The sequence below is a fragment of the Ostrea edulis genome, chromosome 5 (genome assembly GCF_947568905.1).
Source record: "Ostrea edulis chromosome 5, xbOstEdul1.1, whole genome shotgun sequence".
Lineage (NCBI taxonomy): Eukaryota > Metazoa > Mollusca > Bivalvia > Ostreida > Ostreidae > Ostrea > Ostrea edulis.
In genome coordinates, this window is record NC_079168.1 from 78,050,440 (window position 1) to 78,067,237 (window position 16,798).

General features: G+C 35.1%; 1 protein-coding gene and 1 pseudogene across 3 annotated transcripts in view; both read right to left on the reverse strand.

Annotated features, from left to right (window-relative positions):
- LOC130055067 (nucleolin-like) overlaps positions 1–5,817 on the reverse strand; it is an 11,285-nt gene extending 5,468 nt beyond the window's left edge. Inside the window, exons 1-2 of one of the 3 annotated variants that reach the window (XM_056166331.1) lie at positions 5,046–5,817; positions 3,454–3,629 (exon numbers count right to left, since the gene is read on the reverse strand). In XM_056166331.1, coding sequence (XP_056022306.1) covers positions 3,454–3,565 — 112 coding nt within the window. In that variant the 5' untranslated portion in view covers positions 3,566–3,629; positions 5,046–5,817. Of the gene's footprint in view, positions 1–3,453; positions 3,630–4,391; positions 4,744–5,045 lie in introns of those variants that run through there. The other 2 variants (XM_056166333.1, XM_056166332.1) reach the window with 2 other exon arrangements.
- A 1,359-nt stretch (positions 5,818–7,176) lies between these two features.
- On the reverse strand, positions 7,177–7,885 carry LOC130055021 (uncharacterized; annotated as a pseudogene).
- Between the last annotated feature and the right edge of the window lie 8,913 nt (positions 7,886–16,798).

Below are 16,798 nucleotides of genomic sequence, written 5' to 3' on the forward strand. Positions count from 1 at the left end.
CATATTTATAGATTTTCCCTATATATTCGTATGTAATTTTTTTTTATATCCCTATTGTGACCCCAACCTACTCCCGAGGGGGAGGGGGGAGGGGGGGGGGTAATGATTTTTTCAAAATTGAATCTTGACTAGGTCAGGAAACTTTTCTAGCCCAGTGATTTTTCAGAAGATTTTTAATGATTTTCCCTATATATCTGTATGTAAAAATTTATCCTCTGTTGTCACCTCATCTTACCCCTGGGGCCATGATTTTAATAAACTTGAATCTGCACTATATCAGGAAGCTTTCATATAAATTTCAGCTCTTCTAGCTCATTGGTTCTTGAGATTTTTAGAGATTTTCCCTATATATTTCTATGTAAAACTTTGATCCCCTATTGTGTTCCCATCCAACCCCCGGGGACCATGATTTTAATAAACTTAAATCTGCACTGTGTCAGGAAGCTTTCATGAAAATTTCAGCTCTTGTGGCCCAGTAGTTCTTGTGAAGATTTTTAAATGACCCCTACCTATTTTTATATTTTTGTGATTATCTCCCCTTTGAAGGGGGCATGGCCTTTCATTTGAAGAAACTTGAAAGCCCTTTACCCAAGGATACTTTTGGCTAAATTTGGTTATAATTGGGCCAGTGGTTCTGGATAAGTCCAAACTGTAAAAAGTATACAGACGGACAGACGGTGGACAACTGGCGATCAGAAAAGCTCACTTGAGCTTTCAGCTCAGGTGAGCTAAAAACATGGCATGAGCAAAGAATCGTGAGCTCTGCATCTCTCTTGTAACTAACAACTGACATCAAAATTTTTACTGACTATTAGAAATACCTTAGATTTAACAAGAGGCCCACAGGCCTTATCGGTCACCTGAATACTAGGGGAAAAGTATCACTACCTCCATGGGCTATGAAATCTAGAAAACAATTCCTGTTCTGAATATCTTAGCTAAATTCTGATGTTCAGCAACAGTATAAAACAAGATGTGTTCTTAAAACTTCACTGCCCTCAAAAGAGCATACACTGATGAAAGGCTTTAAATAATAGGTGTATTAACATTAAAACATCAAAAGATATGACTTTGGACTCATCCTAAAGTCATAACCCTGGGTTATGAAATTCACCATTTTTTTGTACATCCTTTTCTGCTATTTCTAAGTATGCACTTAGATTTTATACAGTATCAGGAAACTTACACATAAATACTATATATACTACGTTTGGTCCCACCCTGGGATCAAAGCCCTTACTCTGGGGAAAATCAAATTTACAGTTTTGATAAAAGACTACCTGCTCTATCCATTTAGTTTCAATTTAGTATCAAAAGCACTAAAGAAAATGTTATTTAAATGTTTTACACATAAACACTATATAACAAGTTTGGCCCTGCCTTGGGGTCAGAACCCCTACCCCGGGGATCATGAAATTTACAATTTTGGTAGAGGCCTTCCTGCTCTACATCACTTATTCATTTAGTTTTTCTTACATGTGTGTGGTTCTTGAGAAGAAAATTTTTGAAAATTTGTCATTTTGGGGCAGATTTTGCCCCGCCCCTAAGGCCCCAGGGGTGCAGGAATCCTGAAATTTACAAGTTATGTTCCCTTTGTTCTAAATATGTTTCATATCAAATTTGAAAAGAATTGGAATGATAGTTATCAAGAAGAAGTTAAAAATATCTATTGTTCACACATTTAATAACTGACCATTTTGGCCCCACCCTGATACCAAAACCCCTACCCCTGAAATAATCAAATTTACAATTTTGGTAAAGGATTACCTGTTCTTCCTAATATCTATTTACTTTCAATTTAGCATCAATAGCATTAAAGAAGATGTAATTTAAGTGTTTTCCACATAAACACTATATAACAAGTTTGGCCCCACCCTGGGGTCAGAACCCCTACCCCGGGGATCATGAAATTTATAATTTTGGTAGAGGCCTTCCTGCTCTACATCACTATGCATTTAGTTTTTCTTATATGTGTGTGGTTCTTGAGAAGAAGATTTTTGAAAATTGTTCAATTTTGGGCAGTTTTTGCCCCGCCCCTAGGGCCCCAGGGGTGTTGGAGTCCTGAAATTTGCAATTTATGTCCCCCTTGTCCCAATGATGCTTCATACCAAATTTGAAAAGAATTGGAATGATAGTTATCAAGAAGAAGTTAAAAATGTTCAATTGTTAACGCACGACAGACAACAACCAATTGCAATAGGTCACCTGAGTTTACTCAGGTGACCTAATAAGCATTCTAAACATTCATGAAAACAGAAAAATAACATTTGAAAATTTCAGCTCAAATCGTGCCCATGCCTCTTTAATGTGCAGCATAATGTTCGGAAACACATGTATGTTCATTCTTAAATGTATATGATATTGTTTTCCTTTATATGTCAAAATTCAATCGAGTCTTTGAAAATCCCTCTTTTATTGATTAACTTGACTCTCATATTAACTGTAGTTTTAAATCTAGGATTTGGAGAGGGCACACATATCATATGTTCAAAAGGACACTTTTCGTCGCGACAAGACAATTTCGGGCACTTTCATTGTATCATGCTTAAACTGTCAAAACATTTAATCTGTGTCATTATCTACAATGTTGATTTCACGCTAGCACTGACAGAATTGTTGTATGTCATGTAAAGATTGTGTTGTTCCTATGCAAAATATTATGTTACTGAAATATTGTGAAATTGCCACTCAAAACTATGATACCATTTATATTTTTTCATGTCTTTAATTTCTCAGCATCATCAACATTTATTTTGGGTGGTAACAAGGGCAGAAAATTTAATTACAATTAGATCTTTAAAAAATTAGGGTGATATCGAGGGATAAAAAAATAAGGAAACCAGAACCATATACATGTACAATTTGAATGTCATATATTATTAAAACCTTTGGGTATTTATTTGTGTCATGAATCATCCATACACAACACCAATTGTATACTAGCGGAAAAAAGAAACTGCATTATTTAATGTTTGAAAAATTAATGAAAAATAACAATGAACAAATTTAAATTTTTGTAACACTGTTTACAAATGTATATTCGTGACAACATTTCATAATCCATTAATGTTAACATCGAATAACGTCAATTTCAGCACACTCGAAAGACACTGGTATTCGAATTTGAATTAACAAAGTTAATAACGCATGTGACCACCATTTGCATTCACGCATGCTTGACAACAGCACCTCATTGATGCCACTAAAGTGTTCAGATATCACCTTTATCGATTTTCTAAATATATAAACAATAAATATAGAAAAATTATACTAAATTTTACAATGCAGTTTCTTTTTTCTGCTAGTATACAGTAAAGTAGATTTCCAAAGTAAAACTACTTCTATTGCGACTCTAGCATGTCAGAGACATGTACACGAGTTTTGAGGAATGATTGGACTAATCGTAGTTTTGTTTCACTAGATGATATTAGTGTCATTAGTGCTAGTCCTTACCACCCCTGCCTCCCCAGCCTCCTCCTCCACGTCCTCTACCCCTGCGGTCTCCTCCTCGACCACCAAAACTATCCCTCTGGTTTCTATCATTAGATGATCCCTCAAACTCCATCCTCTGTTTGGTCTCTATGTATTTCTTCACTTTCTTGATATCACTAAATTCTAAGTATGCAAATCTGTAAAACAAAACCACAATAAAAACAAAACCCAAGAGGTAGTTATTAAGAAGATTGTTAAAAATGTTCAATTGTTAACGCACGACGACAGACAAAAACCAATTGCAATAGAAGTCTTCAACACCAGTCACCCCATGTATTTTCTTTTCATACAATTTAATGTAGATGCTGATCGATGTACACAAGTCCAGCCTACGTTTAATTGATTTTTTCTCTAGAGTGGTAGTATTTGATCATTTATGACACATAAATTGTACAATATATATTCTTGGCAATGACATGAGATTACATGCAGGTATATCAATAACTATAGTGCCTGTATTGTGGTTATGAAGTAGATAATTGTGGCTTGAAATCAGGCCCTTCACAGTAGACACACCAAGTCTATGGGTACAGGTGGTCAGGAACCAGTTTCCATATTTTTGTAACTGAAGTCAAAACCATACTTTATTTGAGCATACGTGCCACTTTACAAAAATCTTGACAGAGGTGTGAGAGCAAGGAACGACAACTTTGGGTAGAGATGTGTAGTGTAAATGGTTACAGACTACTAATTTTACCCCTATTTCATTGACGCAAGTAGTTCCTGTTTATAAATAGAGGTTTTTTCTTTAAAATTCTTGGGGATGTATGTGGGGTGGATTTGTGTTATTATAGGGCATAGATTGAAAGAAGAGGGTCTGAAAAACATTTTAAAAATTATAATGGGAAATTCAGCTCTTAAGTGTGTAGTAGGAAGGGTGTAAATAGGCCATTGTTTACCTGTTTCTCAAAGGGAAAGGGAAATACGCAGGGTAGGGTTACTTGCGGTGTCATAACAGGACTTGTGTGCGGTGGATTTTCCTGAGATTCACAAATATTTTTGGACTTGAATTGCTCTAAGTCTGCACCAAATTTCAGGTAAGTTGAGGCATGTGGAATTTTTTATATTAATTTTTATGTTATAAAGGAATGTATAGCAAAATAATTGGTAGTCGATAGTCTGTGTCCAAGTGAGAGCAAGGAACTAGATTGACTCGCCATGTTTATCTCCAGAAACGAAATCTCGCGAAGTCTCGCCGAAGACTATTCATAGCATCAGCTTTGCACACGACACGAATACTCATGGTTAGTAAAATCTCGCAAAGTCTCGCCGACTGTGCAGCCCTGTTCATAGGCTCATTATCAATCTGCTTTGCACACGACACGAATACTCATGGTTAGTATAACGTTTTATTGAAAGGACAGTATAATCATAAAATGAAAATGTTCTGGGGAAAAATTCGGTCGCCATGTGGGCGAACCGAATTTCAATATCTAATCGCCCACAGCAAATATTACTCGCATTGGCGAGTGGTTATCCACAACCCTGAGACAAGCCGCAAACTTGTATTGTATTTATCATTTTACATTACATATTAAAATATTTCCACATACCTTTTTCGCTTTTACTTATTTCTGTGACGAGCTGCCTAAGTTGTCCACCTCGTGCTAGCCTGGTTCCGGTCTACCCATAATGCTCCGCACAGTGTCAATCTCTCACCAGATGGCGTTACGCTTCCAATCTCTACCCAGAGTTATCGTTCCTTACACTCACTTGCACCTCTGTCAACGTCTCAAGGGTTTTACAAGATTTTTGTAAAATGGCACGTATGCTCAAATAAAGTATGGTGTTGACTTCAGTTACGAAAATATACGTAAATAAATAAATATTGAGCAGATGTCAAGTCTTTTTGTGACACAAGAAGCATTGATTTGGGTTGAAACGTGGACATTGGGTAGTTCTATATGCAGGTACATGAAGAATATATAGTAATGGGGAAAAAATCTACAAATAGTTGCTTGTCCTACATTTTCCCGATATTTTATAAAATAGTACTTAGTTTTATTAGCCGTAAAAAAAAAAAGTGGATTTACATATTGAATAACATTGCTTATTTTGAGACGTTAACAGAGGTGCAAGTGAGAGCAAGGAACGACAACTCTGTGTAGAGATTGCTATTTATCAAACGATAACAGGGGTGAAAGAGAACCTTGCGTAGCGCGCCCTCTGGTGAGAGAATGCGCAGTATCTCTGAAAAGACAGAGCTAGGTTTCACCACTTGTGAGGTTTAGTTTCGAATTTTCTGACGAAATTAACTCGTTCTACATATTACTAAAAAAATCGAATAAAAATTCTTGAATGAAATCGTAAAAAAAGGAAAGAAAGAAAAACATGTACCAAGTTATGTAATATAACCCAGGTAAGTTACCATTTTGTATAGAAAGGTATATCGGCGTGATAACTCATCCTGTGTACTGTACATTGATTACATTTTCTTCCAGAGACATTATAATATGTTATATATATATATATATATATATATATATATATATATAAAATTGAAATAGAGTCTCAGTAATCGGATACTAAAATAAATAATAAGGTAAAGCTTCTGAAGATGAAATGAAAGCGCTAAAGCTTTACGGAGGATTTCTGTGTTTTCTTTTCATATTTTTAAAATATATATATATATATATATATATATATATATATATCTGTGTGTGTGTGTGTGTGTGTGTGTGTGTGTGTGTGTGTGTGTGTATATATATATATAAAGCACTGAAGAACCAACAACATTCAGTATCCAAAACTGTCGGATCTATATTAAATAGATATGTGTACAATGGTCAGGGAAAATAATTATATAAAGCACTAGAATGACCAACGACATGACCAATTGGAATTGTCAAATTTTCGGGACAACCTGTCCCTTCGTCAGGACGTGAAAGGATTACATTATGGAGAAAACACAAATATAATTAACAATAAGCACTAAAGCTACACTACAAAACTAGCTAAACACTTTTCCAGCGGATTACATGTTGCAGGCTTTGTTATTAACTCAAAAAAGAATAACAATCAGGGTGTCTGGTCACTGATTTTCTGATTGTTATTCTTTTTTGAGTTTGAGTAATTGGATTTTATTTTTTGACTTTATATATATATATATATATATATATATATATATATATATATATAAAACTTAAAACATGTTATATATGTCTCTGTTTCACCGCAGTGTCACCTCTTATTTATTAGTATCCATCGCTGGGGTGGCTAGCAGAAATGCAAAGAGAGAGCAAATATGCATATGGAGAAATTCTAACCACTTTATTCATGAGCTTGATATCAGGTGATCTTAAGGTTATGAATATTCATTAAGCGCGTAGCTTTAACAGAAGTTATTGCACCACGTACATTTAATGGCAATTTATGGTGTAAAAATTAATTTTAAAAAAATACTGTTCGGTAAGTCAATGTATACCCCCCCCCCCCCCCCCATTCAACAACATACACCATCGGGCGATCCCACCTCTACCAGGCAATATTCTATCTCAAGTATTAATGTTTATTTTAACTGCAGGTACAAATGCATATTCACTATAATATTTCTTTTGTTTTGAAGATGCATCAAGTTTCAGTGAGGCATCATATTTACAAATACAAATATTTATTGGCACAAACACAATTACAATAATTTGCAAAGGTCCATTGAATATCAATACATAATGTTATACATTATTTTCACGTAGTCGAAAGTAATTGACTTCTGTATTCAAATCAGTCTCTAATAAATTTCACAGTAATTTTTAAGACTTTATGTATATTACTGTTAAAATATATTTGTAACATGTATCTTTCATTGTCCAGAGTAATATTTTTCTGTGTTATATTATAAATGTTTCTAAGGTAGGTGTTTCTTAGCTTAGAATAAGATTTTCATTGAAAAAGAAAATGAATTTCATCCTCAATCACACCAGTATTGCAAGCATTACAACATCTTTCATTAATTGATGTGGAATTATATCTACCTCTTTCTATTCAGTGCAAGTTTATGTGCACTTAATCTAATTCTACTAAGAGAGGATCTCTCAGATCTTTTTCTGAGCAAATCAACATATGGACTTCTTTTTCTTGTGTATATTTTTTTTTATATAAAATTTAAAGTTTTTTTTAAACCAAAGATTGTTGATGATTGCTCCTGGGTGCACTGATCAATGATTCTTTGTTTTATGTTTGGTAAAAGGTGTTGAATTGAATCTTTATTTTTTTTTAAATTTTTTTTTTTGGTTATGTTTGAAAACCCCACATTATCTAGAATAGAAAATATTTTCATGGTTCAAGTATTGTAATCACTTGTGGATTGGTAAAGTTTAAGAGCCGAAGAATCAGACGTTATCAGATAATTCCAAAAGGGAAAGGCAACCTTAACCACATTGTTGCTTTTATGAATAAAGTATTACTTATTGATATCGTAAATAACAGTCTTTAACAGCAAAAAATCCTTGCTTAACAATTAAATCAATATTAATTTATCTTATATTTCAAATTACCCGCCGCTAAGAGAGCGGCCATTGATGTTTAATTTATTACGTCATACCGTCGGTTCCGGTTTATTTCATCAGCAGCACTGTAAACATGACAAGTCACGAACAGTTAAGTTTGGAACCGTATAGATTTGAGCCCGTTCTTTCGCAAGAAGAATTTAAGAAAAAAAGACGTTCAGTCGAGTCGCAGACCAGGCAGATGGTACTGACGTTTCTTCATATATGTAAATGTCTCAAACCTCAACTTGTCATTACGCAAATGATGGATCCACAGTTTACATAGCATTTTCTTTTCAAATAACTTTGTTGGGTCAGGAATTTCGGGGGGGGGGGGGGGGGCTTTTTTCACATCTCCCCTTCGCATTAGTGTAAGTAACTGCTTGACAGGAAGGCATCCACCTATTTACAATGCATTCGTAAAATCTACCACATGCACATCTTTGATCTCATCAAAACCGGAATAGACGGTGTGACGTCAAAATTATTGAATATTGTGGTCTTGAATACAAAAGAGTTTCGCATCATGGCAGTATCTATAGATGGCGGGAATTTCAATTTCTAACGTTTTAAAATTAGGACTGAAGCTTATCTAGGCCTTATGTCAAAAGAATGGTATGACAAATGTTTATCATATAATTAATCCTATCATATGTATCATGTAAAAATATTTTGGGTTGCCTTTCCCTTTTAATACTTGAGAATGAAATTTTGGACCAAAGTGGTAGTCTATCAAGTTCTGCTAGACAACCAGCATTGGATGTTTTGCAGTGCACTCCAGGGATATCTTTAATAAATTTTAAGTGACATTTTTCTATATTTGAAATATCTTTGGATGAGAGATCCACTCCCCATATTTCACTACAATAAAGAAGAACTGGAAGTACAATAGCATCAAAATGTTTTTCTAAAAGTTTAAATGGGTTATCAATACCAATAATTCTTTTCATTTTAAAGCATGCTTTTCTGGCTTTTTCAATTAGCACAGCTGTTGCTAAGTTAAACCTCCCATTACATTTCATTATGACACCTAAATAACAGTATTTTGGTACAATTTGTATAACATAAATGTTTGTTTTCCGAAATAATTTTTAAAAACATTTTGTAGGTATCCCTGTTGGGGGGCCTCATGACGTCAGTACAAGTGTCAAGGTCAGAAAACATGACCTTTCTATTCAAAACTAATGCCCCAAAACAGTGATTTAGATTAAAAAAACGAACTTTTTTGAAAAATAATTAAAATTTGTGAACAGATTCCAGAAAAACACATATCAATTTTCCGTTTCCTGTGCTGGAATTAGTGATCTTTATTTTTGAAGTGAAAAAGTGGACTTTTTGTGATTTCCAAAGATTCTTGAAGTCATGTAACGTCAAACTGTATACCGGTACATATGCAATTTAATATTGTATATAACATTACAGGCGCGGATCTAGAAATTTTTCAAAGGGGGAGGGGGTGAAGAGGAAATGAGAGTTGTTATAACGTACGTTAACATAGCAGTGGCGTAGCTTCCATTGAGGCAACCGAGGCAGCTGCCTCGGTAAAAAAACCAAAACAATACCTTTTACGTTGTTAAAATGTCGATAGCTTTTTTGGGGGGGGGGGGGGGCTGCGCCCCCCAGACCCCCTGCCTCGGTAATATTCGAACCCAAGCTACGCCTACGCATAGTTAAACGACAACTTAACAGGAGTGTTATCAATTTGTATTTCTAAATTCAAAGAGGGTGTTGCACCGAAGTGGGAATTTTCCCTAATCGGAGTTCGGTGCTAGCACTCGTGACGTAGAGCTGACCTTCATCCATCTTTATACTCATATTGCGTATTTGCCATGCATTTAAATACCTGTAGGATTCCCCAGCCTAATACATTTTATGTGTCAATACATATTATATATGTAGTATAAACATAAATAGTTTTAAAATCGTGAAAATCAAATTGTGTTTTTTATTCTCTCTTCTGAGTATCAGAAACAATGTATACGCGGTTACATGTTACGAATTTATCAAATATTTAATATTCTATAGCTATACTACTACAGTCTTATATTCGTATGTACTATTTCTAGAACCAACAGTTAGCAACTGTACATGAATCTGACCTCAAACAAAATATGGGAAGTTTAATACGCATTAATACAGTTCAACATTATTCATTATATACATAATTCTATGGTCGTTATAACGATCTAGTTCGTCAATACAACCTCGCATTGGGTCAAATGCTGTCTGACGTGTTTCATACCGACTGTTAAGCCGTTCTTGGCACACTGATTTTGACTGCGGATAACTCCGTTTACCTGATCAGGATATGGGGCTCACGGCGGGTGTGACCGGTCAACAGGGGATGCTTACTCCTCCTAGGCACCTGATCCCACCTCTGGTGTGTCCAGGGGTCCGTGTTTGCCCAACTATCTATTTTGTATTGCTTGTAGGAGTTATGAGATTGATCACTGTTCGTTATCTTCACCTTGCATGCATCTGAAAACATTAATTCACCATAGCAATATGTTACTGGAATACACAATCTAATTAAAATTAATTTCTAATTAAAACTGTTTGTGTAACTAGTATGTGAGCGGATCTAACATCTAATTTTAATTAGATTGCTGGAATACATAACATCTCATCCACTCAAACTGTTTAACGGTTATTTACCTTGTTTGGCCTTAAAGTTTTTCTTTCATCTCGCTTTGCAAAGTTCCAACGGTTTTTCATGAAAGACACCATATTATGCATTTGTCAACACCTTTCACTCAGAAAAACATACAAGTTCTCGTTAGCAACCTTGACTATTAAAACACAGGTATTGCATGCTGTATTCGGCGTGTTTGTTGAGAGTCCTATTCACAAACTAAACAGTGTCCAGGTTGGAAGCTTATTTCAAACTCGGCACATTGTAATAAACAGAGATTTGAAATGAAACATTTATAAAAACTAGAAGTGTGTTTCAATTAAGAAAAAAATATAGATGGAAAATGTAATATGAAAAAAAAATGTGTTCGTGAGGGATTCGAACACGGTCGTTTAAAAAAAAAAAAAAAAGGGCTCATCTTTACATATCAAATTCGACGACCTTACCCACTGAACCACGCAGTATCTCATACATTTGCAAGGAAAATTAACGTACAGGTGAAGATGAAAATATCAGCCAAGTCGTTTCGATTTTTTGAATTTTACAAAAAAAATGCCCCCGTGAAACAAAATTTCAAAACGACAGTTTTTTAAAGCGGAAAACTCTAAGAACATATTCATGCTAGATTTATTTTGTTTTACGGAGGCAGTTTTTCTGAAAAACTCCGTTTTAACGCTAAAAAATCATATAAATCGCTTATTGCTTGTTTTATTTTGGCAAATTTTGTCAATATAAATCCTTTACACTTATTTTCAAAAATGTTTGAATCAACACATAAGGTTTTACCATATATTTCAGGCGCGGATCCAGAAATTTTTTCCAGGTCGAACCTTTTCACAAAATCGAACCCGTGATATAACTCATTTTTCTTATAAATCGTTATATTGTAAAAAAAAAAAAATTTATCTTTGCAAATTCCGGACCCCCCCCCCCCCCCTCTAGATCCGTGCATGTATTTGATTATATTGATATTTCATGCAACACCTTTAGGGAAATTAACATGAGACATAACACACAGAGTGTCGTAATTAGAATCAGATGTCAATTTCCATCTCATTTCACGTAAATAATCCATGATTTTATCATTCAAAACTAAACCGGAAAAGCATCGCTTCACGAAAAAGTATGTGGTAAAACTAGACAAAAGCAAAACCATTTCCGGAAAAATAAAACAATAAATTCTCTCTCTCTCTCTCTCTCTCTCTCTCTCTCTCTCTCTCTCTCTCTCTCTCTCTCTCTCGTGCGCGCGCGCGCAGGCGCGCGATAAGTTAAAGATTTTGTATGGGAAAATATGACGACCGAGTTTTTTTTGGCGCGTAGACAGACCGAGCTTGCGAGCTTTTCCCAAAGAAAGCAGGGTCGGATACAAGAATTCTAGTTAGGGGGAGGAGCGTGGAATTTTGTCCAGAGGCAGGGGGTCTGGGGCCGCCCTAAGGCTCTCAGTGGGTCAAGGGCAAATCCCTCGTGGGGGCCCAGGGGGCGAAGCCCCCGTAAGCTCATGAATTTTAGTGATTTTATGAGTAATATTTGACCATATAATTAGCCTTCATAGGTGAAGTTACCCCCCCCCCCCCTCTTTCCAACAGAAACACACCTGTTTCAACACTACTCAAATGAGGCAGAATTTATCATCAGTAAATTTCTTTCTAGTCAAACTTCTTTGCTCGTCATTGAGCTGTAATTTGAGTCCATATATTTGTATTTCTTGGATTTGAATCCCCCCTACACACACCTCTTTTCATCACATATTACGCCTCTTGCCTCAACAGATGTTTCTCGTTTTTTAAATAAGAAGTATATATATATATATTAAAATTATAATAGCCAATAAAATATTAATGCATGATTTCGGGGAGGGAGGGACTGCAGAAAATTAAACCAAGGTATATATAAACAATTCTAAAGAAACGCATACCAGTATTTCTAATGAAAAAAAAAATATATATTCAGCTATAGGAATCTCTATACAGTTATTCATCAATGTGTGTGTACAATATTAGAGCAATATATAATGCTTATTTCTCCAACTTATGTAAAATATTGTAAGTGATAAAATATTCCCCCAAACAACTTCAGCAATGTTTTAGCCACATTATCAATATGGTATATCATCTTTCTTAAAAGTGGCTATCGGGTGAAATTAAGTATGTTGTCGCTGTGACGCAGGAATCGATGAGATAGCGCATGAAAGGGAAAGTGCTTACTGATTTCAAATAAAACATGATAGATATTATAGAGTACATATTAATATATTGTTATTTGTTTTGACATATTCTTGAATTGACTGTTATAACTTATCAGTATTTCCTTGTAGATTTTCAGCATGGATTGATTGATTGGTGTTTTCCGCCTCACTCAACAATCTTTCAGTTATCTGGTGGCGCCCAGTTTTTATTAGCTGCAATAATGTAGCCCTATCCATTTTTTTTTTATTCTGACGTTTTCGGGATAGGGCTACAATTCCATAGGATCTCCGTAATGGTGCAAAATAATTTTATGAATAACCGATAATAAACTCTGTGTATTAGTCCCAAATGTTGTTTACACCAAAAGGAGTACCAACTTTGTGCTCGGGCATGTCTAATAAAGGTGTTTTTCATTAAATATAATGTACAGCATGCAAAATTCTTCGTCTGCTCCGCCATGCTTGTTATCGCGAGATCTCGTAGGTGGATCTAATGAAAAAGCTAAACATTGACAATCAGCGCGAAAATGTAGTTACTCGAGCCACTTCGACAAAGAAAGGAAAATCTTATTGTTGCAGAAAGAATTTACACTCTGCTGTTCGGTTTTTAACTTGATATTAAATTCAAACCTTTTCAATACCGACGAAATAGCTTTCGCCTCCATACTTGTCCATTGATGTAAATACTACCTTATATGGCATATGCAAATGACTTGACAATCGGAAGTTGAAACTTCAGTACATCAAACATGGCGCACAAATATGAATCGAGAAATTGGAATTTATCGAAATTGTTGAAAACGGTAGAATAGAGCCTTACAAATCTAAAATTGAAGGTTGTAAATTTATATATTGACTAAGAAACATAGAATATCATTTTATTTACGTAAAGAAAGTCAGGAAATATTTAGAATGAGCGCAAATGTTGCGGGAGTGAATCACTCCCGCATTTGCACCATTACGGAGATCTTAAGGAGTTGTAAGCCCTCTCCCTAAAAAAAAAAAAAAAAAAAAAAAAAAAAAAAAAATCAGAGAGGGCTACATTATTGCAGCTAAGTTTTTATTAGTGGAAGAGATAACCCAGATACAATGTACATGTACCTGGGAACACCGTATACATTGAAGGAATCGTCACTGTGGAACATGAGGGCTCGGCTCCGAAGCGGAGAAAACGCAGTATCACCGAGTATGAGATCGATTTTCTAATAAACTACACCATATTTCTGCAAACATCATATTGCATAGATTTTGATCATTCAAACTTGTCACCGAATTTCAGAAACCCGTACTTACCCCAAACACTTCGTTCGCGTTTCACAAGTAGGTCTACAAAACTGAAATTGATGATTTAAACCCATCTTTCTCGGTCATTTCACCTCTCTGCCTCCTTGATTTATTTGATAGAGAGTATGTATAGCCTGATACCGTGATTGTTGGTGATTATATCGCCCTTTTACTTGTAAACATTTCACATGTAATTTGCACAAAATCTTACCAATTTGTAATGTGTCGCATGAGGGCTCAAATATGGCATACAACGAGGAGTAGGCTACCTATATTTTACTGTATCGCGAGGCTTTGGTGTTTGACCTTTGGACTGATTAACATTAAGTTTACCATGATCCTTTTAATATCACATATTTGTCAGTTTAACTTTTCATATTTTAGAATAAAGTATGGTTGGAAAGAAGTACAATCTGGGACCCGTACAATCTTCCTAGGAATAGGGCGAAAAGTGGGCTATCGACAAAACTGAAACTTAAATGCTAGAAAGTGTACCTACATGTATACCATCGAATCTGTCTTGTAATCAAATAGCTCTCACCTGTTACAATACATGCTTACACACCACTGAAAGGTCGAACGCCAAACGAAGATTTTTTTTACACCAAGGTCCCCGCATGTGAAAAACAAGCATCGCTGAGGTGTATATAAAAGGGGGATAAAAAATGTAGACAAGGGAAACATGTATTTTTCTTTGTACAAAAGACGGCTTTTGTTTTCGAAGGATTCAAATTTTACAGCCATTGTTTAGACCATCGTTCAAGCCGAAGTAAATCATTATTAAGCACGCATTGGATATCATAGATATTGGTAGAACAGTTCTGCAAAGAATTATCATCTGCGTAAAGCCTACATAAACTTGACATATTTTCAGCAACATCATTGACATTTATCAAAAATAAAAGAGGACCTAATACGGACCCTTGAGGGACTCCAACATGTAAAGGTTTGAAATTAGACATTACATTTCTATGCAATACCCTTTGAGTTCTGAAATTTGAATAGCTTTGAAACCATTGTAATAAGTAACCACTCACTCCATAAGTTTGTAGCTTAAAAAGAAGTCCCTTATGCCATACACGATCAAAGGCCTTTGACAAATCACAAAACACCATTCAGCAACATTTGCCCTCATCTATGGATTTTGCTATATGATCATATGTTTCAATAAGCTGATAGGCAGTTGAATGACCAGGTAAAAACCAGCTTGGTATTTGTAAAAAAGATCATTTGAGTGAAAATAATTGTGTACATATTTTAAAATAACACGTTCCATAATTTTACCAACACAACTCAACAATGATACAGGTCTATAATTTGACAATACTGATATGGGTCACCTTTTTTAAACAAAGGAAGTACGTTAGCTACCTTCCATTGTTTAGGAAATGCATATTCTTTTAAAGACCGATTAAACAGAAAACAAAACGGGCCGGGGTTGAGACACTAAAGATTGTAGCCTTTATCGATAACATTCTATGGCTTATTTTATCTGGCTCTACAGCCTTGTTGACCTGGAGAATACAAATTATGTCAATAATATCTTGCTCCACAATTTTAATGCTGTTGAATACACTATTACAAAATAAAGAAAATGCTGGAAGTGTACATGTAGGTTCATGAAATCGACGCAAAAAAAATTATTCAACGCTTCAACCTTGTCGGTATCGCTGTATGCAATATGTACATCACCATTTTCTTTAATATCCTGAAGCGGTGGTATTTCGGTCCTAGTTTTAGTTTTAAATACATCGTTCAGAAGTTTCCAATACATTTTAGAACTTTTGATACTTGCATCTTTAAGATTCGCTTCTATATTATCATAATAGTTTGATATCGCTATATTTTCATATTGTTAACTTTTAAAAAAAAATATCCCAATCAGAATTGTTTTTTGTTTTGAGCGCTTTACTTCTCGCGTGGATTCTTAGACGAATTATTTTCCACAGCGCTGAATCGAACCATGGTTTATCTTTAGGTCTGATGGCGATTGTTTTTTCCGGAATGCATTGTTTTACATGGTTTAAGAAAGTTGTCGAAAAATTTCTCTCCGCCTGATCTATATCTTTCGCGTCATTGATAAGTTTGTTCCAATCTGTATTACGTAAGAGTATCTGTATTTTTGTATAACCAAACTTTACACTCATATGACCGATTTTGGATTGAATGTGATTTAAGATAGATATGCCTTTGTGGTAACAGAGAGTGCATTGCCCCAGAGTTCAATACATCGTCTTGTATAGCTTCACTAAGAATTGGGTCTTTGAGAGTAACCGTGTTTTGCGCGATTCTCAGATCGTGTTTTCAAAGGAATATTTTAGAAGGATTTCATTAACTATGTGTGTGTTTGAGATATTTAGAAGGATTTCATTAACTATGTGTGTGTTTGAGAGATTTAAGAAATTTACATTTACGTCACCTAGAATTATGATTTTATCCTCCGATAATTCAACAGCCTTTTCAATGGACCATTCCAGTTTTATGCCCCCGAGATCGAAGGGCATATTGTTTTTGTCATGTCTGTCTGAAACTTTAACATTGCTAATAACTTTTGAACAGTAAGCGATAGAGCTTTGATATTTCACACGAGTATTCTTTGTGACAAGACCTTTCCGTGGGTACCAACATTTTTGACCCCTTGACCTTGGAGTTTGACCTATTTTCTGAAAACTTTAACTTCGCTAATAACTTTTGAACAGTAAGTGATAGAGCGTTGATATT